This window comes from Lagenorhynchus albirostris, chromosome 8 (assembly GCF_949774975.1).
Source record: "Lagenorhynchus albirostris chromosome 8, mLagAlb1.1, whole genome shotgun sequence".
In the NCBI taxonomy this organism is placed as follows: domain Eukaryota; kingdom Metazoa; phylum Chordata; class Mammalia; order Artiodactyla; family Delphinidae; genus Lagenorhynchus; species Lagenorhynchus albirostris.
This window is the reverse complement of record NC_083102.1, coordinates 52,357,637-52,383,763: the sequence shown is the minus strand read 5'-3', so window position 1 is coordinate 52,383,763 and position 26,127 is coordinate 52,357,637. Positions and strand designations below refer to the sequence as shown.

Sequence of the window (26,127 nt, the reverse complement as noted above, 5' to 3'; positions counted from 1 at the left end):
CTCTTTTTTCTTTTCACCCCACACGGCTTGCAGGATCTTGGTTCGTGAGCCCAGGGTTGGGCAGAAGCTCCTGCAGTAGGAGCTCCGAGTTTGAACCACTGAACTAACAGAGAACCTCAGACTCCAGGGAACATGCATCGGAGTGAGGTCTCACAGAGGTCCTCACCTCAGCACCAAGACCAGCTCTACCCAACAGCATATAAACTCCAGTACTGGAAGCCTCAGGGCAACAACCAGTAAAAAAGGAACATTATCCCACTAATAAAAAAAAAAAAAAAAGAGAGATGGCAAAAAAATATGCTACAGATGAAGGAGCACGGTAAAAACCTACAAGACCAAATAAATGAAGAGGAAATAGGCAATCTACCTGAAAAAGAATTCAGAGTAATGATAGTAAAGATGATCCAGAATCTCGGAAAGAGAATGGAAGCACGAGTTGAGAAAATACAAGGAATGTTTAATAAAGATCTAGAAGAACTAAAGAGCAAACAGAGATAAACAATACAATAACTGAAATGAAAAATACACTAGAAGGAATCAATAACAGAATAAGAGGCAGAAGAACGAATAATTGAACTGGAAGATAAAATGGTAGAAATAACTGCAGAGGAGCAGAATAAAGAAAAACAGAATGAATAGAATTGAAAACAATCTCATGGAGCTCTTGGGCAACACTAAACGCACCAACATTCGAATTATAGGGGTCCCAGAAGAAGAAAAAGAAAAGGTAGGAGAAAATATTTGAAGAGATTACAGTGGAAAACTTCCCTAACATGGGAAAGGAAATAGTCACCCAAGTCCAGGAAGCATAGAGAGTCCCATATAGGATAAACCCTAGGAAAAACACACCAAGACACATATTAATCAAACTAACAAAAATTAAATTCAAGGAAAAAATATTAAAAACAGCAAGGGAAAAATAAAAAATAACATACAAAGGAATCCCCATAAGGTTATAAGCTGATTTTTCAGTGGAAACTCTGCAGGCCAGAAGGGAGTGGCAGGATATACTTAAAGTGATGAAAGAGAAAAACCTACAACCAAGATTACTCTACCCAGCAAGAATCTCATGCAGTTTGACAGAGAAGTAAAAAGCTTTTCAGACAAGCAAAAGTTAAGAGAATTCAACACCACCAAACCAGCTTTACAACAAATGCTAAAGTAGCTTCTTTAAGCAGGAAACACAAGAGAAGAAAAAGATCCACAAAAACAAAGCCAAAACAATTAAGAAAATGGTAATAGGAACATACATATTGATAATAACCTTGAATGTAAATGGATTAAATGCCCCAACCAAAAGACACAGACTGGCTGAATGGATACAAAAACAAGACCCATATATATGCTATCTACAAGAGACCCACTTCAGGCCTAGGGACACATACAGACTGAAAGTGAAGGGATGGAAAAAGATATTCCATGCAAATGGAAATCAAAAGAAAGCTGGGCAGCAATACTCACATCAGATAAAATAGACTTTAAAATAAAGACTGTTACAAGAGATAAGGTGGGACACTACATAATGATCAAGGGATCAATCCAAGAAGAGAATATAACAATTATAAATGTTTGTGCACCCAACATAGGAGCACCTCAATACATAAGGCAAATACTAACAACCATGAAAGGAGAAATCGACAGTAACATAATAATAGTAGGGGACTTTAACACCCCACTTACACCAATGGATAGATCATCCAAACAGAATATAAATAAGGAAACACAAGCTTTAAATGACACAATAGACCAGATAGATCTAATCCATATTTATAGAACATTCCACCCAGAAGTGGCAGAATATACTTTCTTCTCAAGTGCACATGGAACATTCTCCAGGATAGATCACATCTTGGGTCACAAATCAAGCCTTGGAAAATTTAAGAGAATTGAAATCATATCAAGCATCTTTTCTGACCAAAATGCTATGAGACTGGAAATCAATTACAGGAAAAAAACCTGTAAAAAACACAAATACATGGAGGCTAAACAGTGCGCTACTAAATAACCAAGAGATCACTGAAGAAATCAAAGAAGAAATTAAAAATACATAGAAACAAATGACAACGAAAACACGACTTCCCAAAACCTATGGGACATAACAAAAGCAGTTCTAAGAGGGAAGTTTTTAGCAATAAAATCTCACCTCAAGAAAAAAGAAAAATCTCAAATAAACAATCTAACCCTACACTTAAAACAACTAGAGAAAGAAGAACAAAGAAAACCCGAAGTTAGTAGAAGGAAAGAAATCATAAAGATCAGAGCAGAAGTAAATGAAATAGAAATGAAGAAAACAATAGCAAAATCAATAAAACTAAAAGCTGGTTCTTTGAGAGGGTAAACAAAATTGATAAACCCTTACCTAGACTCACCAAAAAAAAAAGGGAGAGGACACAAATCAATAAAATTAGAAATGAAAAAGGAGAAATCACAACTGACACTGCAGATATACACAGAATTATAAGAGACTACTACAAACAACTATATGCCAATAAAATGGACAATGATGAAGAAATGGACAAATTCTTGGAAAGGTATAATTTTCCATGACTTAACAGTACGAATTAGAAAATATAAACAGACCTATCACAAGTAATAAAATTGAAACTGTAATTAAAAATCTTCCAACAATCAAAAGTTCAGGACCAGATGGCTTCACAGGTGAATTCCATCAAACATTTAGAGGAGCGCTAACACTGATCCTTTTCAAATTCTTTGAAAAAACTGCAGAGGGAGAAACACCCACAAATTCATTCTACGAAGCCACCATAACCCTGATACCAAAACCAGAAAAAGATACCACAAAAAAGGAAAATTATAGACCACTATCACTGATGAACATAGATGCAAAAATCCTGAACAAAATACTAGCAAACAGAATCCAACAGCACATTAAATGGATCATATACCATGATCAAGTGGGATTTATGCCAGGGAGCAAGAATTCTTCAATATATGCAAATCAATCAATGTGATACACCACAGTAACAAATTATGGAATAAAAACTATATGATCATCTCAATAGATGCAGAAAAAGTTTTTGACAAAATTTAACACCCACTTATGATAAAAACGCTCCAGAAAATGGGCATAGAGGGAATCTACCTCAACATAATAAATGCCATATATGACAAACCCACACCAAGCATTGATTTCACACTCAATGGTGAAAAACTGAAAGCACTTTCACTAAGATCAGGAACAAGACAAGGAGGTCCACTCTCCCCACTATTATTCAACATAGTTTTGGAAGTTTTAGCCACGGCAATCAGAGAAGAAAAGCAAATAAAAGGAATACAAATTGGAAAAGAAGAATTAAAACTGTCACTGTTTACAGATGACATAACACTATACATAGAAAATCCGAAAGATGCCACTAGAAAACTACTAGAACTAATCAATGAATTTGGTAAGGTTGCAGGATACAAAATTAATGCACAGAAATCTCTGGCATTCCTATACACCAACAATGAAAAATCAGAAAGAGAAATTAAGGAAAAACTTCCACTTACCTTTGCAACAAAAAGTTAAAATACCTAGGAATAAACCTGCCTAAGGAGGTGAAAGACTTGTACTCAGAAAACTATAAAACACTGATGAAAGAAATCAAAGATGACAGAAACAGGTGGAGAAATATACCATGTTCCTGGATTGGAAGAATCAACATTGTGAAAATGACTCTACTACCCAAAGCAATCTACAGATTCAATGAAATCACTATCAAACTACCACTGGCATTCTTCACAGAATTTGAACAAAAATTTTTACAATTCGTATGGATACACAAAAGACCCAAAATAGCCAAAGCAATCTTGAGAAAGAAAAACGGAGTTGGAGGAATCAGACCCCCTGACTTCAAACTATACCACAATGCTACAGTAATCGAGACAGTATGGTACTGGCACAAAAACAGAAATATTGATCAGTGGTACAGGACAGAAAGCCCAGAGACAAACCCACACACATATGGTCACCTAATCTATGACAAAGGAGGCAAGAACACACAATGGAGAAAAGACAGCCTCTTCAATAAGTGGTGCTGGGTAAACTGGACAGCTACATGTAAAAGAAAGAAATTAGAACTCTACCTAACACCATACACAAAAATAAACTCCAAATGGATTAAAGACTTAAATGTAAGACCAGACACTATAAAACTTTTAGATGAATACATAGTAAAAACACTCTTTGACATAAAACACAGCAAGGTATTTTTTGACCCACCTCCTAGAGTAACAGAAATAAAAACAAAAATAAACAAATGGGACTTAATTAAACTTAAAAGCTTTTGCACAGCAAAGGAAACCATAAACATGACAAAATGACAACCCTCAGAATGGGAGAAAATATTTGCAAATGAAACGACAAAGGATTCATCTCCAAAATATACTAACATCTCATGGAGCTCAATATCAAAAGAACAAACAATCCAGTTAAAAAATGGGCGGAAGTCCTAAATTGACATTTTACCAATGAAGACATACAGATGGCCAAGAGGTACATGAAAAGATGCTCAACATCACTAATTATTAAAGAAATGCAAATCAAAACTACAATGAAGTACCACCTCACACCTGTCAGAATGGCCATTATCAAAAAAGCTAGAAACAATAAATGATGGAAAGGGTGTGGAGAAAAAGGAACCCTCCTGCACTGTTGGTGGGAATGTAAATTGATACAACCACTATTGAAAACAATATGGAGGTTTCTTGAAAAACTAAAAATAGAACTACCATATGACCCAGCAATCCCACTACTGGGCGTACACCCTGAGACAACCATAATTCAAAAATAGACATGCACCACAATGTTCATTGCAGCTCTATTTACAATAGCCAGGACATCAAACCAACCTAAGTATCCATCGACAGATGAATGGATAAAGAAGATGTGGCACATATATACAATGGAATATTACTCAACCATAAAAAGAAAGGAAATTGAGTTATTTGTAGTGAGGTGGATGGACTTAGAGTCTGTCATACAGAGTGAAGTAAGTCAGAAAGAGTAAAACAAATACCATATGCTAACACATATATATGGAATCTAAAAAAAAAAAAAGGTCATGATGAACCTAATTTCAGGGCAGGAATAAAGAGGTAGACATAGAGAATGGACTTGATGACATGAGGTAGGGTGGGCAAAGCTGGGGCGAAGTCAGAGGAGCATCGACATATACACACTACCAAATGTTAAAATAGTTGGCTGGTGGGAAGCAGCGGCATAGCACAGGGAGATCGGCTTGGTGCTTTGCGATGACCTAGAGGGGTGGGATAGGGAGGATGGGAGGAAGGCTCAAAGGGAGGGGATATGGGGACATGTGTATGCACATGGCTGAATCACTTTGTTGTGCAACAGAAACAACACAGTATTGTGAAGTAATTATACTCCAATAAAGATCTAGTAGAGAAAAAACAGAAACACAGAAAAACTAAGAATACTGAGTTAAATCACAAATAGATTCTTTTTATCTGGTCATTATTTAAAACTAATTCTTTCATTTGAAGTAAGATTTCAACAAACACAAATTGCAGTCTTGGGATTACTATGAACACTTAGTGATGCCCACTGGACCTGGACTTGTTGGCCAGGATTTATCGTGACCAGGGAATTATGGTTTTACTGTAGTTTCTTTGTAAACTCACATTACAAAGGTCGTTCTTGACATTTACACAATAGATACTGCTGTGTATTATAAATCCATGCCCTAAACCACCTTTCATAGGCCAAATTCAGAATTTCCCACTAGAAGTGATTGTGAGTGATTTAGAGAAACCCATGGAGATTCGGGCAAGGGAAGGGAGGTCAGCCTTCATGATGTGACGGTGGCATTTGTAGACTATTATTTGTTGCAGCACCGGCGAAACCAAACACTCCAAATGCTTTGTGACCATGTTCACCACAAGATAGCCACAGTCTCTTCTATCCCCCTCTCTCTTCCATGCTGAGGAGTCCTAGGCAGATTCCTAGCACTAGAGGACACCTCAAGTTGTGTGTTAATGCATTTTCATCATCCACAGCTAGAATTACCCCCTTACGCCATTGAGTCTCCCCTTTCCTTCCTAACACTTTCTTTCTCTTCAGTCCTAATTCAACTCCAGGCGATGAGAGTGGCAATAAGAAGAGGAGGCTCCTGTGGAGGGCAGCTGGGGAGTCTCCTTACCCCCGGGGCCCCATGCACAAGTGTGGGTTATCTGCCCCGCTCCCTTCTGTCTTAGCTGTGCTCCAGAACACTGTGGGCACCCAGGCTAGGAGATTTTAAAGACTGAAAGCCACCCAACATTCTGATCAAGGCCCCCTGGAAGAGATCAGACAGAAGCAGGAGTTCTGTGAGAGGGAGGTTCACAGATTGATCTCTCTGGTTTTTAGGAGGGAGCTGACAGGATTCCATTCTGCTGTTGCTTCCCCTTGTGCCTGTAAAGGTTCACGCCCACCCACTGGATTGCCTGCAGGGATGGTATTTAACAAAACAGTGCTAATTTTTAGCTTTCCAAAAATGGAACACCACACCCGCTCCATTAAAAAAAAATCAAGTATTTTGTTCGTTTTTCAGACATTTGATTTCTCAAACATATTTGTTAAGAATGTATTATATAATAAAGTATAGACTGCCTCTATCCTGTGAAAGGTATCACCAATTATGAATCTGTATGTCCACCTTAGAGTTCTTAAATTAGTTTGGAACTAAAAGAAAAGCTTTTCTCATTTCAGGTCATGCCTGTACTGCTAAAGAAAGAAGCGGCATAAAAGTATTTATTCCATACGACACTTGGGATAGAGCTTTCATTACAACTTAAAATGACAGTAAGTTCAGAAAACTGATGAAAAATGTCTAGAGGATCTTCAAAAGTTACTTTTAAAAAGCTTAACAAGACAAACTATACTTCCTGAGCAAAACCAGGATCAGTTTCTTGTGCTTAGAAATGGTTGATCCCAAAACATAGGTATCAACCATTTTGAGGAATCTTCAATAAATGCCAGGCTGTCAATTAAACAGGAAAACCGTAATTTCTTTAGTGTTAGAACAATTTTGCTAAACTTATTGGTGTATAGGCCTTTTTTAATTTATAGATTTTTATAATGACTTGCTACCTAAAAATTCATGTTCTTCATATAATTGTTCAGGGGGGAGATTTTAATAGATTTTTCCATCTTCATAGATTTCTAAAACCTATGAGAAAGTGTATAGCCAAAGCATTGTTGTGTCTCTGGGACAAATCAGTAAGGAGAAAGCATTCTAGATGAGTGTGTATCATCTAATACAGCAGGTAGAAGTTGATGAAAACTATCATCGGGTGATGGTCCTAAAATGCCTCAAGCATCCTACTCTTCATTGGAACTAAGAATAAATCAAGGAGACAGAGAAAGTGGGGATGTACTTTCATAGGGAATTACAATGGGCAAGGGAGAGAATACAGTCAAGCACTCTAACATCTCCTGTTGTTGTTTACTTACAGAATCTGTACTTTGTAAAAACTGACATTAAATACTATGGAACGAGCCTAAAATGTTCTGATTATGTCAATCTTATTGTTTCTGACATATCTAAATAAACACCATAGTAGTGCCAACAATAAGAATCATGATCAGTAATTTCACTTATCATTTTGATAGACCTGACCATTCACTAAGTGATTTCAGAAGCATTACTTCAGTGTAGAAACACAGCCGCAATTAGTATTTTACAGATGATGCAATCAAAAGTCAGACAGCATGCAGCACCCTGATATTTAGGAGCAAGTAAGTGGCAGAGCAGAAAGTCAGCCAACACTTCAGCCTATAAGTCTGGGTTTCTTCTCACTATATCCTACTTCTACTCTATTCCTCAAAACGAATTAAAATCGCCAAATCTGTTGGAATTTGCCACTGAGTATATTTTCTACATTATCAAGTCATTATTTCCCATGGTATAAAGTATTCATTCAAATAGAGAAAGAGCAGGAAAGAGAAGTAACATTTGCTGGTCACTCACTACCTGCTAGGTGGGAAATTTTTACGATCATCATAGGTATTCTAACAAGCATATTAAAATTCATTCTGATCCCATATTAAAATAATTTCAGCTGGGAAAAATATTAGACATAATTACTATTATCACTTTGGTTTTGAAATTATTGACTATACATTGTTCATTTAACTAGAATAAGCTCTGATTTCTCAGCAATCATTCTGTGGAAAATCTAGCCTACAAATTGTTTTCAAATATGACATTTTGGTGAATACTACATTTAACAACTCATGAAGTTGACAATAATGTTATACTTCACAGACATTTAATAAAACATTTATTCATTTAGAGTTTGCCTTTTTTCATAATTTCCAGGGAAGAGATTTTTTTTCTTGGTCTCAAACCTATTTTTGCAGGCAACTGCAAAACCCATGGCCCCCTAATGCTGTGCACTTGGTGCCTAGTAAATAACATGGCCTGGGCACTGTGCCAGGCACTTTGCAGACCTTACCTCATAAGATTATCTGTCTAGTAAAAATAAATAAATAAATAAAGCACACTGGGTTACAGATAACAGGTTGCTGCAGCAAAACCCCAGAAAATCTATAAATAAGGAGGATGATCTCCTATGAATTCCTACCACACCAGCAATTTCAGTGTTCTCTATCTGAATAACAATCGAGTCCAGTGGGGAAAATAGCAGTGAAAATAAAGTGTAAATTGAAAACACAGGAATAAAATTATTTTTCCCTTTAAAAATGTTACTAGAAATGTTAATCATGTATGGACTATATCTGATAAAAATCTATCAACGTCAGTTCATTAGTTGTGACAAATATACTATTGTAAGATCTTAACAACAGGTAAGATGGGTGTGGGGTAAACCAGAATTCTCTGTACTATATTTGCAATTATTTTATAAACCAGAACTATTCTAAAATAAAAGTTTATTTTTATAAATACAATTACAAATAAAAAAGGTTTTAAACAGGGAAAAATGGCCCTAATATCTTCTCTTTACCCTTTCCCTTTCCTTTCTTCCCCTTCATGGATAATTCAGTCACAAAGCCACTGGGTGGGGCAGTACTAACCACCCATGCAGAGGGCAGCTTGTTAAGGAAGGATGGAGTTCAAGTGTGGTGAATAAGTAATCACATGGGGAGAAGGCAACAGGCATCTTGCTGTTAAAGAAAGGAGTTACAAACATGGAAAGAAAACTAGAACACTATCTATCCTGTGGTGATGAATTGAAATTGGAGGTATCAATCAGCATGAACAAATGATTTTCTATATATATATATATATATATAGAAATATCAATTTAAGAGAGAGAGAGAGAGAGAGAGAGAGAGGGAGAGAGAGAGAGAGAGAGAGTGTGTGTGTGTGTGTGTGTGTGTGTGTGTGTGTGTCAACTGTCCACTGAGGAGGGCCTGGGATCAGTTTCATTTCAACAGCAACTAGTAGACCTAGGGCCCAGATACTAATTTCTAAACATCATTCTCAACTAAAAGAAACTAGGGTTCTTTAGAGAAATAGTTGGGCAGTAACTGGTATGGGCAGTAACTCCCCATATTTCTGGAGGGGAGCTTGACAATATGATTCTAAACCCTTACAAAATATATAACCATTCCTCCAGATATTTCACATCTGGAATTATCTTAATGAAATTATGAAATGAATTAACAAAAATGAAGATTCAAAGATGTTCATTTAGTGTTGCTTATTTTAAGAAAGATTTAGACAATTTAAAATGCTCAAGAGGATCTGTTAATAAAAGCATCTGTACATTGTAATCTATGTAGCCACTAAACATAATTTTATTGCTTTATGTTTTATTAACACATTGTGTATGCCTTTATATACTTTTACATAGGTTTTTAAAATATACTTTTAATGTACTTTTGTATTTATTTATGTTTTATTAACACTAAAAGGCATTCATAATATGTTACTAAGTGGTAAAAGCAAAGTAGAAAGCCATAACACAGGGTGAAAAATGTATGTGTGTGTGTGTGTGTGTGTGTGTAACAATATCAGTGATGTATATTAAGTAAAACTCATTATATGTGAAACTAAACACATAACTACACACAGCTGCAACTGAAAAAGAGAATCACAAAATATGCATAATTGTTAATTTCTTGAATTGTGATGTTCAGGTAAATATGATCTTCTTGTTCCTTTTCTTTGTTTTCAAAATTTTCTATAAGAAATGTATATGACCTGGTCATATAAAATAATAAAGGAGTGGAAACCTGGCCAGAATGCATATGAACCACTTGTCAGTTTTGTTTATACTGCTTTACCTTGGTCTCTGAGAGGGGGCACTAATCACCATTATTAATGATGGCAACCTTCCACTGTCAGAAGAAGCAACACAGCTGAGAGGCTGAGGACACCTGGACAGGAGGCATTCACTCTGAACTAACTGAAAGTACTGACTGCTATCTCCTCACATTCTGATAAGGGAGAAGACAAATCAATGTTGTCAATAAAGAGTGTTTCTGTGTCCTTGAGAGAAGATTTTATGCATAGAAAAGACCATTCCTAGGTTTCCTTTGGTTTGAAAGCTTAATATTAAATTTATTCAAGGTGCAAATTTAAAAGCCTAACTCACCCTTAAGTTTTTAGATCAATTTACAAATTATTAGTCTAAAATAGTAACTTATAAGAAGATTTTGACTAATAACTGGTCCAATTTTTAAAAATAATTCTTGTTTTAAAAGCTATCCCTTTAAAAATTGTCAGAAAAACTGAATAGATAGGTAGATAAACAGATGGATAGATTATAGATAAATATGTAAAATCTTAAATGATCCAATACTATATGTAACTTGTTAAGATTTCAACTTAAAGTGAATCAATCAAAACATCTAAATAATTTATCCTATTACACATTTTAAGATAGAATCAAAAGTCTAGGCTGTTACTTGGTGGGGCAAATTCTCTTACACACTAGAAATCCTTAAATATCAAGTACGCACAGATCTCTTCTTAACACAAAAATATTGCTGCTAAACATTTAACTAGGCTAAATATTTCTACTGTAAATTATAAATCTTCCAAGGTTAAAAGCTCTTTATCCATGAAGGAATGGATATCACTACAAATAGTTTTGAGGTTACCTTCTCAGCCAATTGAAGCTGTATGTTGGTTGGAGATTTTCACCAAGCTGCTGACTGGATTTTGGTCAGTGCCATTAAGGGTCACCTTGAGACCTATTCATAGTCTATAACAGGGACTTTGTAACTTAGCGAGGGTTGAGTTCAAAATGTTGAAAGTGACATAGCCCATATTCCAGATTTACTCACACCCTTCTCAAATTTTTAAGTTAGATTAACTTTCATCCTAACTATGCCATTTAATTAAATCCAACAATGTTGAGACACTGCTTCATTCAGTTCTGAATTATTTTTAGATTCTTTCTTTCCATTAGGACCACAATTCCTACATATACATATATTCCACAACATTTGACTGAATTTTAGATCTCTCTTACAGCTAGCAGTCACAGTGTCTAAAGTCTTTCTCCTGATGAACATGTATATATGCACATGGATTTGGAGAGAAAGCAGGAGTGAGAAGACTGTTAAATCACTGGTAAACCGTTCAGTTTGGGGGCAAAGAAACGTCACTGTCTTTTTGCTGCCGTACCTTCTACTCCAGGCAAGTTGATAATATAACACTTAACTGACAAAGCTTAGGAAATAAGTTCTACTTCTTAAAAATTTATTATTTATTTATTTAAAAAGAATCAGACCACTTCTCCAGTACACTTTTTGGAAGAGAGAGTGAAGTAAAGTTCAAGCTCAATTGCTTGGCCTGCAATGTGGTGTCACATGGGCATAGGAAATTAGCTGTATCACAGCCACCATGCTGCCCCTCACCCTATAGCTCCCACTGACAGCAGAGTCCCAACACCCAGAGAGCTCAGCACCTTAGTGGAGTCTTTTTCACTTCAGTTATAGAAACACCATTTGACTATAGAATTTAATAGCGAAGGAGAAACGATGCTGCCGCCTCATATTTAGAACACCCTGTTTATACTCTCCTGAAGGCAGAAAGGTAAAATAGACTTAATTGTGCTCAATTGTGCTCTAAATGTGCTCATTTTAGAAACAATTATTTACTGATTCTCAATGCCAAAAGAATGTCAAAAAATCAAAAAAGCAGTCCATAAACTTACAAAAGAGCTACAGCTGAAATCCTTCATATTGTATAGTTCTCACCAATCTAGGAGAGCTCCAGTTGTATCTGTGCCGTGAATAAAAAGACATTGGCATCCAGCACCAGGATTATCATCGGCCTACTCAGAAAAATGATTAATTTAAGATAAATAGATTCTGGTTTCAGATACCCTGATTATATTGTATATTCCAGATACTGCTGTATAGCAACACTCTCTCCATTCAGACGTTATCAGGTATTCAGAGGGATGGTTCTTTTCTACTCACGTAACACAAAGCATTCAAGATTTAATCTAGTTCCCTGTATGCTGTGGCTCAATTTTATTTCACTTTACCATCACCCTACCAATACAAATCTCTTCTTTAATTTAACTTTTCATAACATAAACTTATATTTGCTCCTTTCATTGCCCACCTTTTTATTTCACCATATAAAAATGGCTTAAAGGATGATAGTAAAATTATGCCACTTAAAGCAAATTAATAAGTCAAATAGAAAACAGCAATCACAACCTGATAACATATTTTTAAAATTTTGCAGAGCATGAGTGCTTTAGTTTTCCCTGAAAAGATTTTACTTTTTCTAAAGATCCACTTTTTAAAAGTATAAGTTGTAAGTGGAAAGTTGTCTTCAGTCAAAAAAGCTATTGACTATTTTTTAATTTACAGTTTCTTAAAGGCAAAAATGATATGTACTAGGCCAGTATTGTTTTTCAATATAATAGAACAATTTTCCTCCTTTTATGAGGCATAGGTCTTAGAGAATGACTTTATAAAAAAATATAAGACTAGCCTGGTTCTTAAATATATCATTGGAGGCAAATTCTACAACTAAGGATGAGATACTGCAAACAAGTCACACCATTCACCTCCACATCTGGAAACTCATTAAATATCACTTCCCACAATCCTGTGAGCCTGAATCCATAGTAGGCCTTTAGTCAAGAGTTGAAGTTTAAAAGTATGCTTTCTTTTTACTGTAGTGCTGTCTTATTACTGAAAATTTACACACACACACGAGATAGACATTGAATACGGCTCCACAGTAATTAGGTACAATATTTTGTGGAATAGATAGAGATTTAACCTGTAAGGCAATGACTAGGCCAGACTAGTACAACAGCAAGTGTAACAAATACTCAAGCTGTTTGGCCAAAAGAGTTGAAATTCTAAGGAGTGGGAGATCCAGATGACCTTAATATTTGACCCTAAAACTTACTATATGATTCTGAGAATTTTGCCTTTATAGTTATGCTTTTAGGCATCTTGTATCGATGGTTGGATTTTTCTGAGTATATCACAACTGAACAAAAGTGGCTTAGCCAACTGAAAATTTAGAAGTTTTACAAGAACACAAAATATTCACATGGGAATCATAATTATTTCTACTAACTAGATCACTGGGTTAGGAGTTTAGACCTTCTAATTATTTCAGCCAATATCTTACAAAATGTAATGCTTAGAACTTCTCGACGCTAAAAGAGGCACAACATAATTATTTATCAATATTTCAGCATACAAAGACACACCGAGTCCAGTGTAGTTTTGCCTAGGATCCCTCCTGGGATAAGTATTCATATTGAAATGGTTTTTCTTTGAGGTCAACAGTGGCAATATATGCTGAGAGGTCCCTGTCATAGAAACAAGGAACTAGAGTAACAGATGAGGCATGGACCAGAGAAGCATTCATGCATCTCCAGCAGATGCTAGCACTGAGAAATGATGATGGAGGACCAGATGCCTACACTGCCCCCACTGTCATGTTACTTAAGATCCTGGGAATTTGTCCTCCCAAGTAAAGTAGTCACCCTAGTATACTTTCGTAATCTGTAACTCACTTCAAAAATAAAGTGACTGCTCCTTATAATTATATATATTAAACCAGTGATATTTAGTATCCCATGAGGCTCTGAAATGTCCCAAATTGCCAATGTTAGTGGGTGTAGTTTCTGAAGAAATATGGAATTTTCCTGAATTAGAATGAGCAAAAGACCTTCGAATTCATCATAGGCTGGAAAGGGTGCAGGATGATAAACGCTTGCTGGCTAAATTAATGAAAATCTATTTAGATGTCTAGGACACAGACAATTTTTTAAAATATTTCACTATGTTGTTTTTACTACATTGCTTCTCTGGTTACATAAAATAAAAATTACGAGGTTACTTAGACTTGGATTAATAATACTCTTCCTTTAAAAAGAAATGCTTTTAAAAGTTTCATTCTAGCCTAAATCCTCATTATATATATGGAATACAACAATATTTTAGCAGGTATTTCTGACTCTAAAATCATGCCTTTCCAAACATCTCAAATACAATTATTAATACCATTAAACGTGGCACCCATCATATTACTTCCCTGGGTCAAAACATTTAAAGGTTCTCTATTGCACATCACAAAATTCAGATTCCTATAACTATTTTTTGAATAGCTCTAGCACCACTTTACTCATTGAAACATCTATCATATTTCCTGAAAAGTACTCTAGTAAGAACTATTACCTCTCTCTTTCAGTATTTCACGTATATGTGTTTTTGTCAACCTTTCTATAAGATAAGCAACTGGAGCGCCATATTATTAATTAGCTTCTTTGTGCCATGTCTTCCTTAACAGTAAGAGGAATTTGTTGTCAGTGGTGCTAAGTTCCCTCCCAACTCCAAACGTTTATTAGTTCACTTTTCTCCATTCCCCACAGCACACTGATCAAAGTTAAACCAAAAGCAAACACCAAAATAGATATTAATTTACTGATGATGTGTTCTAGTATATTATATGGACCAGAGTAGATACTTGTACTGAAAATATAAAGATTACTCCAATCATAATTATCTTTGTGTATAGAAAGCAACTTCTCCATTACTAGAGATTTTTGAAAAACTAAGATTTGTTGTGTTGATGTCACATGACATAAAATACACAACAAGTGTGTTAGTAAGCCATACATCTTTAGAGCCCATCCATCTGCCAAAGAACCAGAAAATAAATCTGATAAAGGAGGAAAAGTAAACATAACTCAGAGTTCAGTGTTATTAGCAGTCTCCAACATCTCTGTATAGAAGTGATGATCTTAAAATATTTTCAAAGTGTATAAATGCATTCCATTCTTAGACTCCACCTTCATGGCTGGACACAACAGCAATTTAGAAAAACACAGCATGCTAGTTTTTAACAGAGAAAAACCTAGGATCACTGAAGCATAATTACCCTATAATCTTCCTCCTCTGTAATTTACTATCAAAGTACTTTCATTCTTTATCACCAAATGTTTTGAAGAGTGGTCTACTATTTGACCACTTATTCTACATGGACTCACTGATCAACTGCAAACTGGTTTCTCTCAGCCATTTTACTGAATCTATTTTTTTTAATCTATTTTTTTAAGCCTCCAGGAAACTTATAATTGCCAACATTAGAAGGTCACCTCAGTCCTCAAGCTTTCTGACCTCTCTTTAGAATTTTATCAGTACCATCCACTTTTAAACCTCTCTCCGATATTGACCTTCAAGGCTCTGTGTTTTCTTTGTTCTCCACCTCTGATGTTTTGCCACTCTTTCATTGGGTCCCATTTGCCCACTTCTTAAAATTAGGTTTACATGGTACTCTTCTCCACCTCCACTGTCTCCTTTCCTTTCAATATCTTACAATCACATTGGTGATTTCAACTCTTCCCTCAACACAGATGACTATCAAATTTGCATCACAATCCAGACTTCTCCAGTTCTCCAGATTCTAATTGCATTTATACCTGCATGTTTCTATGGCAACTCCACTTCAACATAATACATACAAACTATTTTTCCTCCAAAAAAAAAAAAAAAGAAGGCAAAAACGTAGATCTCTCAGTTACTGACATTCAAGCCCACAGAGTCATCTTTAAATCCTTGCATCTCTCACCTCCCACATACAGTTGATTAAGTCATGAATAGCTTGGTGATGACTTGCATATCTTCCTCAATCTCAGCAACTGCTTTAGTTCAGATTCTAACTATCCAACTGGGCTAAAATCTTTAAAGACCAATCCTTCTCTCGGTAGTATGCCTTAGGCTAGTTATATAAAGATCTCATGTCTTGTAAGGTTTTTCTGGACTGAGCCTCCTGCATTGTCTTGATAATGGCTCCATCTTTCATCTCTGTGCCTTCTTATCTTGACTCTCAGTCATTAAGCCCAGACACCCCTTGTTGAACCTGATTCAGGATCTGCCATTTTACAAGTTCTACCCATCAGGAGGCTGTTAAGCTAGCCTCTCCCAGACTCACAAAGAGAACAACATGTGCATTACCTTTTATCAAACCATGACCACAGCCTTATTGGGTTTTTTTAGTGTCAATTTCTTCTTTGGAACAGAACAATAATGAAGACAGGCTTAGAACATTTGGAATATACAAAACAAATATCATCACCAAATTCCACCAGTTTTAACATTTGGCTAGATTTCTCTCTACTCTGGTTTCTATATCAAAAAAAAAAATTAGAATCACATGCTACATATAATTTTGTGTATTATATTATTTACTTTAGAGAATAATCATTTTTCCCTGCATTTAAAATATTCTTCAGAAATGGTTTTAAGGCACCATAGTAATACATAATTAATACAACTATTCAATTTTTCAAAGTCCTCTTTTAATTCCTATAATAACCATCTTTACATTAAAATCTTTGTCAATAATTTTATTTCTTTATGATATGTACCTGGAAGACACATTACTTAGTCAAAAAGTATGAGATTTTTAAGCTTGTAATCCATATCGTCAAATTACTTTCCAGAAAACTTGGACTAACTTACTTTTTGACTGGCAGAGAGTAAGGGCACTCATTCACCAACTACAGAATTCTTAAAACTGCTCTGGCTACCCCCAGCATCCCTCACCTCTAATTCCTCTGTTCTTCACAGGCAACTTTCTAAACACAGCTACGATTATAGGTGCTCAAAAAATCCGTGATTCCCTCCTACACACAGAGTAAAATTCCAACCTCTGAGCATGGCGTCCAGGTCCTCCAAACACTGGCTGCAACTTCCTTTTTTTCCTTCTCTTCCACTTCTCTCCTTTGCTCACTCTCAAGTCTAAGCCAGCAGCTCTCCTCCAGATAGAGAATCACCCGGAGAGGCTTTCGCAAATATATAGAGTTCCATTCCACACTAATTAAATAAGAACCAGGAGCCGACTTTTTAAAAAGTTCTCCACCAGATGATTCTAATAGCCAAGGTTTAAATTACCACAATCCAGCCCATTCTGCCTTAAAGCGAAAGAGAGAGAGCCACTGGGAGAACATGTCAAAAAGGCACATTTTTGGCCCTCACTTTAAGCGTACTGACTCACACCTTTTAGGGCTAGAGACCAGGAATTGGCAATTTAACAAAGCTGCAGATTCTGTGGTCTGAGAACTACACTCTAGCCAAACCAGACTATTGTCATTTTCTTAATGAAGTGAATGTATGTCCTTTGCCCTTTATGCTTCAAGCTTACAGTTTGTTTGTACCTTCCCTGATCCCCATCTCTGCCCCACTGCCACTCCCTACACACACTCAGACATACAAATCACATCTTTTTTTATGCTCGGCTTTGCTTATTCTTCCAGCCACATTTAATTGTTCTCGTATTTATGTTTTCAGTGTCCATTGTTTATGTCTTTATTATAGTATTTCTTCTCTCCAGCCCTGTATTAAACATAGTTGTGGAGACTTTAAGCTCCACTAAGAGAACTGAATTTTTCATGTGCAGATACAATATTTGATTCACAAGAAGGTCTCCACAGTGTCTGGCATATTTTTCTACAAAGAGTAGACATATGTTAAATGTTTATGCTAAATAACAAAGCATTTCTAGCCTGCATTCTCCTTGATAAATAATTACCAAACACTGTTCCATAATGCTTTGGCAAAAAGAAGCAATGCCGGAGAAGGTAATCTAGTTTTCTTTTTTTGTAAGTCTTAAAATATCTAGTGATTTGGTAATAAGCTCACTCTGGTTTGCTCTGCTAAATCAAGTATATGTTGTCTACTTAATAGTTTATGTGTAACTGAACTATTATAAATCAACTATACTTCAATTAAAAAATAATAATAGAAAAAAGTTTATGTATACGCTTAGTGAAAGGTTCTACCCAAGTTATTAGCCATTTATTTAGACCATTAATTCTCTTACACTAATTATTTAGATATGTCAAAACACAAAGAAAGATAGTGGACGGGATTTAGAGTTTTCTGTTTTTCTAGTACACGAGGACAAGTGAAAGGTTAGAGTGGGATCTGATATTCCAGGTAGAAATCAAGTTCTGTTAATGCACATCCTGACCTTCTAAAGTAATGAATTCAAGAAACATTCACAAAGCCACTCCCCAAATCTGTTTCCCTGAAGGCCATGCCCAAATGTGAACTCTCCCATTAAAGTTTCTAAGAAATCCCAGCCACCCTTTCTACCTCAGTGTTTCTAAAGCACTGAGCAACATTTGCATGGTATTTATTGTTTTTTCATGGACATCTCACACTCCTACTGGACTCTAAACTCCTAAAATTAGGGACCAGGTGTTTTTCATGTTTGTGTTTCTTACAGTGCCTATGATATTACCTGGCATATCAAAGGTGTAGATAAATCTGAAATGAATGGGAAGTTAAAGACAGTACATCAATTTTATTGGATCACAGGCATAATGTAGGAATTTTCCTTTCAATTTACTTTCTCCAAACTATATGCTATCCTCCATTTCCAGAAGAATTGTCATGTCATAGAGGAGCAAAGAATGACCCTGTGATCATGAATAGACAGAGGGAACAATTCATCTTCTCCTTACCCTCAGTAGACAGAGTAGGGAGTTTGTTGAGAGCATTTTTGAATTGTGTGCAAGGTACCTATCTACCCCAATAACTTTAGTTTCCTCTATTATAAATTGTTGGCAAAATTTCTACCTACCTTATAGGCTTGTTGTAAAGATTAATAAGTGTAAAAACATCTAGTAGAAGATGCATGGTAAATAATCAATTAATGGTATTTAATCTTTTTAATCTGTTCCTTCCGCCTTACAAAGACAAAAGGACACTGGAAGATTGTTTTTTCAGAAACATTTGGCTCCAGATAATAAAACCAGAGTGTAAAGTATATAGCGAATATTGAGGTGCACTGCTTGAACGGAAATACAAATATATGTTGTGTGTTTATGTGAGATAAGTTGGATAACAACGATGGATAGATAGAATAATTGGAAGAGGACTCCTCAGTATAATAAATGTTAGTTCAGGTTCTGCCACTTGTTAGTTGTTTGAACTTGGGTATCTACTCGAAACAGATCTCTCTGGGAGGAGAAAGTTGGATAACAACGATGGATAGATAGAATAATTGGAAGAGGACTCCTCAGTATAATAAATGTTAGTTCAGGTTCTGCCACTTGTTAGTTGTTTGAACTTGGGTATCTACTCGAAACAGATCTCTCTGGGAGGAGAAACACTGAAGTCTTTTCATCCCATTGGATAGATAGAAGAGTTCTTCCGCTTGAGTCACCACATGATGGCAAATAGCTGACCCTTAACAGATGAAACACAAGGACTGTGGCATCTGGAAACTCAAATGCTAAGTGTCCATTAAAAGGAGAGTCTACGATTATAATTACATATACCAATCAATCAAAAACAGACCAGACTGTGTTTTTTCTATTCCTATCTGCCCAAAACTTTTCTCTTGACACTTAAAAATACGACTGATGCTTTCATCAGTTTTCATCAAGGAAACAAGGTTAGCTGCCTTTAAATGTTTCAGATCGCCATGTGACAGTGAAACTAAAATTTGGAAGAAACCCCGCAGTAATTAAAAATGCATCAAGAAATGGAAAAATTCACTGGGAAAATGTAGACCAAACTATTATCTATGGTGGTAAAATTCGCTGTTTCTAAATGTTTTAGGTCGAACCATACAGAATTGTCAACATCAGTTTCTTATATGTTTTAAGCCAACACCAAAAAAGAGATTATCACTCTATTGAAGAAGGGATGGTTTAGTGATATTTAATGTGGTTTTACATGGGAAATTATAATGATGAAAGATTATCATTTTTCTATCAGGTTTATATTGGAAGAACCAAGATATATGAAAGAAAAGGAAAACACAAAGCACACATGGGGAGAAAAATCACAACTGAGCTCCTTTTCATAGGGGCAAAAAAAGTAGAACAGTTGTGCTTTAGTTAAGAATGGTGTCATGAAGAGGAAGAACCTTAACTATGTATAAAAGGTTAATTTAAGTTTGTGTGTTCTAAAGGAGCTTCTGGGTAGCATTGCCCTATAAATTCTCCCACTGACATTGATCAATGCCAGTGTTAAGTAATAAACCCTGCAGTTGCATGTCCCCATTTTCTCTGTTATAATCCATAATTGTGGATTGGAAGTAAGTGCCAGAAATCACTCTGGACCTGGTAAAGGCAGAAGCTCCCTCTCCCAGAATTCTATGGAAGGGAAATAAACAAGAAAGACTTCGTAAAATCAGTATCTTCTGAAGTTTATGAAGCAGACGTATCATAAGGTCTTACAGTTTCATACTCTTGGCTGAATAGGTGAGGTGGAAAAGACTAGAAAACATTGAGGGTAGAAGACTCCTCCTACCTACATTGAGGTAGGAGTTTATTTAATCTAAATAAAGAGCTAGGATTATGAAGGAGGCAGTAGTAATCAAGATACATTTCAAAGTGAGTAAAAGGACTTAGCAACAGAATAAAGTTGGGAGGTAACTTTTAGGAAACATGAAAAGACAAGACCAAGGATGTTGGCCTAGGAGATGAGAGAAAAATGTGAAGTGAGTCACAAACTGGGATATTTGTAAAGGAAAATATAAAGAAAACAACAGTTACAATGTTGGCATTTTTTAATTTGAAAGGGTAGAGGTACATCCAAGGAGAAGAGTTGTAAATAAGATTACAAGTTGGCAGTCTTCTGTACAGAAAAAAAATACTGGAACGGGAACTCAGTTTTTTTTCTTTTTTCTCAACCCCAGCAAATCAGTTGTATCTGTCTTGAGCCTTAGATTGAGAAGCAGTCCAAGTCTACAGCTGGACTCAGCAGGAAAGACTCCATGGTCAATCAGCAATGTCAATCATTCTATCTGTAGAGAAGCATGGTATCAAGGACCACCCACCTGACCTCACAAAACAGAAACACAGGTGGTACTAAGCAAATTGGTCAAGGAGATAAAGTGACTCAGAGGAGCCGTGTGATGATTACAGAGCCTCAGCGTTGCCCAGAGGTGGGTGTGAGAAGGAACTGGACTTGACCACAAATCAAGATTTGGGGAGAAATTCAGAAAAGTACAGACTCATAGAAACCAAAGGAGTGGAGATGGCTATAAAGGAAGCTGTCAACATAATTACATTCTGCAAAGCAGTAGGAATGAGGGTAAGAACGATCTCTACCCTGGGCAATGATAAGTTTCTGTGCACCCTGGGAAAGACTGTATTGTATCAGGGGGTGACGAAGTGAACCACAGTGAGGAATTATAGCCAATTTTTATGTACCACACAATTAAGGAATATCAACTCACCTCTTAGCCTCCACTTTCTGGGACAATTTATCCCTGCATATTATTAAAACCAGATCATTAGTTTGGATAACATAAACCTTTGGGGGGAGGAGGAAACATATTCTAAGGTTTAATTTTTTTAATTGAATAAGGGTGTTTTCTAACCTTGTTTTAAAATTGTGGTTTAGAGCTCATGTGGATGCAATTTTAAGATATATTGTTAATTTTTATTCTAAAAAGTAACTTAAGGGACTTCCCTGGTGGTCCAGTGGTTAATACTTAGCGCTTCCAATGAAAGGGGTGCAGGTTCATCCTGGTCAGGGAACTATGATCCCACATTCCGTGTGGTGCGGCCAAAAAGATAAATTAATTTAAAAATAAAAAATAAAAAGTAACTTAAATTTACATTAAATTAAGAAAACCAAACCCTATAGAAGAACGTTGTTATAACAGTCACCATTACACAGAATCTGGTATGTGTTCTTATAGTCTTTAATTAGTGCATAAATACCTCTTTACCCTCAGTAGACAGGGAGGTTGTCGAGAGCACATGTGAATTGTGTGCAAGGTACATAACTAATCCATGCTTTGGTTTCCTCTTCTATAAATTGTGGACGAAAAGAACAAAGAAAAGAATATGTCTAGGAAGATATCCAGGTCCACCATTTATCAGAGTTGCCAGTGCACTCTGGCCCTTTAACAGCACTGACATTCTGATTTCCCCGGGCACTATGGAAACCAGAATAGAATACGGGACAGCTGAGAGCACCCAAGACACTGGCAGTTGGAAGAGTGATGATGGAGGACAAGCAGGACCTCGAGGACAGGTAAAAGGAAGAAGCACTTGAAGAAAGAAAGAAATGTTAAGTTGACCTGCAACTTAACACGTGGGAAGATCCCACATGCCGTGGAGCAGCTAGGCCCGTGAGCCATGGACGCTGAGCCTGTGTGTCTGGAACCTGTTGCTCCTTAACGGGAGAGACCACAACAGTGAGAGGCCCGCGTACCGGAAAAAAAAAAAAAAAAAGTAACAGAATTTTTCATCTGACCCCTACAGCAACAACCCACCCCCCCCAAAAAAAAGGAAAGAAAGAAAAAAGAGCCATTTCTGAGGTTTACTGATAGGAGTTAAGTAAAAAAGAACCAAAACTAGTTACTTCAAAAGTTTACTGTAATTATCCAAGCAATACTATTAACTTTTAGAGTACTGAGTAAAGGTAAAATAAGTCAATTAGTAGTTAAGAGATCCCCAGACTTTTAAAAAATTTATTGACTAGTTAAATTTATAAAAGAAATTGGGGAATTATCATAAAAATACCATTTTAAGAAAAATTTGACCAAATAAGGACAATCTGCATTCATCATTACATAAATGAAAAGACATTTTAATGTAATATCAATGCTACTGTCAGTGAGTATCAGCAGATACATTCCTCTTTGTGTGTGTGTTGGTGTGTGTATGATTCAAGGATGGGCACTGAGAAAAAAAAATCCTATCAATCAAAAAAGAAAATAATAATGTAAACAACAACATAACAAACTTATTCTAGAGTAAGTTCTATCTCCTCCCTACCCCCCAGTTTACTGAAGAGTTTTTTTCCCTAGGATGTGAGTGTTAGTTATTTCATTGTAAACTTTAAAACAAAACTCTATAAATTGATTCTTGTTTCAACATTCTCTTTAATTTCAAAGACATTGTTTAATGATAACACTGGAAAGCATTTGATCAACTGAGTAAACTTTTTTTTTTCCCTGAAGAAACAGAGTTCATCACTGAAGAGGTAGCCTAATAATGTAAATACTGTAATAAGCTAAAAACTGGAATCATCTAGAAGAATAAATAGGACTCATCATGTCCTTCTCAGCCCGTACCCGAAAGACCAACAAAAAGAATTTTCCACTGGAATGTCTTCTAATGCCACAAGTTCCACGTAGTAATTACTTGTATTTTCAGGAAGAAAAGCAAAAACTACAACTAAAGAAATTCCTTCTTCATAGGATGTTCCTAGTGGCCAGGGTAACAGCAAACATAGAAAAAAAAGATATTGCTGAATACTATGAACAATTGTTTCAGTCAATTTTGAAACATCACCCAGGAGAAGCAGTGACAGGATTATTGCTCATATATCCTAATTCCATTGTGCATATCCTGGAGTCCTCCAATGGTACTCTTTACCAAATTCTTTTGGATTATCTTAGCCATGAAAAGGATGAAACAGAATTTTTTATCCAAGGAATGAAAATTATAGTCACAGTACACAATATACCAACAAGGCTCTTTATGCAATGGCATGTTTCAGTAATAAAAGCGCCAGTTATGTATCTTGATGATGTGACACAGTCACTGTCCCTACAAGAGGTCATGACAGAATTTCTCATCCAAACCCATAAACTAGTACTCCATCTTTTTAAGACTGTGAAAGTGGGCACTAAAGGACCAGGCGATAATTTGCACCAAGTTGCACCTGAATTACTCCTTCCAGAACAAATAATAAAGTACATATGCAATTCTGCAGAATTAATGGACCCAGAAACTTTCATAAACATGTATAATAAACCCATACATGTCACCTTGGATTCTGAGGTGGTATGGCCCACTCCTTCCAGCTTCTAGGATGAAGAGAGATGATGTGGTCAGTGTAGTCAAATCTCTTAAGGAATGTATGCTACTTAAATAAAAGGAAAATATTTCTAAAGTTACTTTTCTCTTTAAAAAAGGAAAGAAACAACACAGCAATCTACACAAAGGTAACAGACTAATCTTTACAGAGTATGTTGAGTTAAACTTGAAAATTTATCTGGTCTAATATTAAGATCAACACATTATTTTCAATAATGAAGGGGTTTAATAAGGTCAAAATAAGTTCTCAAGGTTAACATCATTTTGATGAAATGACTTAATTTTTAATGAAAAGTAGAGATGAAAAAGGATAAACACGTGATTCAGATTCTCATTCATTCTTTCAACCATCAATGAGCAGCTGTCACCACGCAGTATTATGTTCTGAGAGTACAAAATTTGGGGGAAATATACAATGCTTGAGTTGCTTGCAGCCTAAGCTTGGAGGCAAATATGTGTAAAAGTAAATATGATGCATGATATGATGTATGATATGATCATTATTATAGTCGCAATATGCAGGAAAGACTGTAAGAACAAAGTAAGGGAGTAATCTCGCTATGTATGGTCGCTGAAATCAGAAAACAAAACCTAAAATTTGAAAGTAGTACCAAGGCTCACATATTCTGGATGATATAATCAAGAATACTGAGGACATTATAAAGCTAAAGAACACAATAGCTTTTTGAAATGACTAGAAAATACACTGTCAGAAAGCACTGTAATTGTATTATTTCATGCAAAGTCATTTATTGAGCACCCTTCACAGGACAGACACTTGCCAAATGACAGGGATATGTCAGGGTCCAGAGAAGACATGATCCCTCCTCACTTGGGAAACATACTTCTAAATGAGTCTATGTAAGATAAACAAATTGGTTATTTCTTCAATTTAATTCCTAGAAAGCAATTAATTATATGCAATTTCTATATGACCTATTTCAAGTTGGTCTCTCCCTTCCTTTACCCAAGATTAATGCTTTTTTCGCACTATTTAAATTTTTCTAGTTTGTTCAAGCAATTAAGCAACATTAATGTTTTACTACTTCAATGATATTTATCCAAAATTGCTTCAATATCCTATGAAATCAACTTTGGAATGAATAGAAGAAATACTGTTATATCATTTTAACTTCATTTCTCATTGCTTATTTGATTTTCAGTCTCTTTGGGGGGGGAACCATCTCAGTATGTACTTAAAATTTGTCATATGTAGATAATACCATAATTTGTTCCATATTAGAATCAAATTTCAGGAAAGACCATTCCTATTTTTTAATTTAGTAATATAGTTTTAGAAGAAGAATGACATTTTTCACTTTAAGCTGACTTGAAGTTCCATTCATTTAAATTTAGTAACATAAAGGATATTTTAGAGAAAATTAAAATTCTTCCAATTAAGAAAGAGTATATAATTTACAAACATTTTATCAGTTTGATAAATATCAAACGCCTCATATTCAGCAATGTGCTATTTACTCTTTGAACTGAAAAGGCACCCATTGATAGTAAATGTTTAGTGACAAAGTGAGTGGAGTTGAGTTAATGCTTTCCAGGCCACCAAAAAAAAAAAAAGAAGACGAGGAGGAAATAAATAGAAAGAAAGGAAGGAAGGAAGGAAGGAAAAAAGAAAGAGAAAGAGAGTAAGCCTCAGTCAGTCTTTGAATGTATGTAAGGAAGAGGTTTGGGAGGGCAGATGAGCATATTTAAGAGAACAGAGACGAGCAAAAGCAGGAAGGAGAAAATGAACCAAAAATGTTTATTGGACCAGATGGAATCCATTTAATGGGGTAAATTTTGTTTGGGAACAATATTTTCTAAAGTTAAAATGAATAGAAGTAGTTTACAAGTAAAACTACATATTTGAGTATA

The 26,127-nt window shown here is 35.7% G+C and overlaps 2 protein-coding genes across 2 annotated transcripts in view; one reads left to right on the top strand and one right to left on the bottom strand.

The window, feature by feature from the left end:
* ZNF804B (zinc finger protein 804B) overlaps positions 1 to 26,127 on the bottom strand; it is a 498,141-nt gene that overhangs the window by 433,660 nt on the left and 38,354 nt on the right. The window lies entirely within an intron of this gene.
* TEX47 (testis expressed 47) lies at positions 23,488 to 24,249 on the top strand. The gene has a single exon (XM_060156073.1). The coding sequence runs from the start codon at positions 23,488 to 23,490 to the stop codon at positions 24,247 to 24,249; it is 762 nt and encodes a 253-aa protein (XP_060012056.1).

Bases quoted from the DNA above. Each gene is read 5' to 3' on its own strand.
- TEX47 (XM_060156073.1), top strand. From the start codon at position 23,488: ATGTCCTTCTCAGCCCGTACCCGAAAGACCAACAAAAAGAATTTTCCA.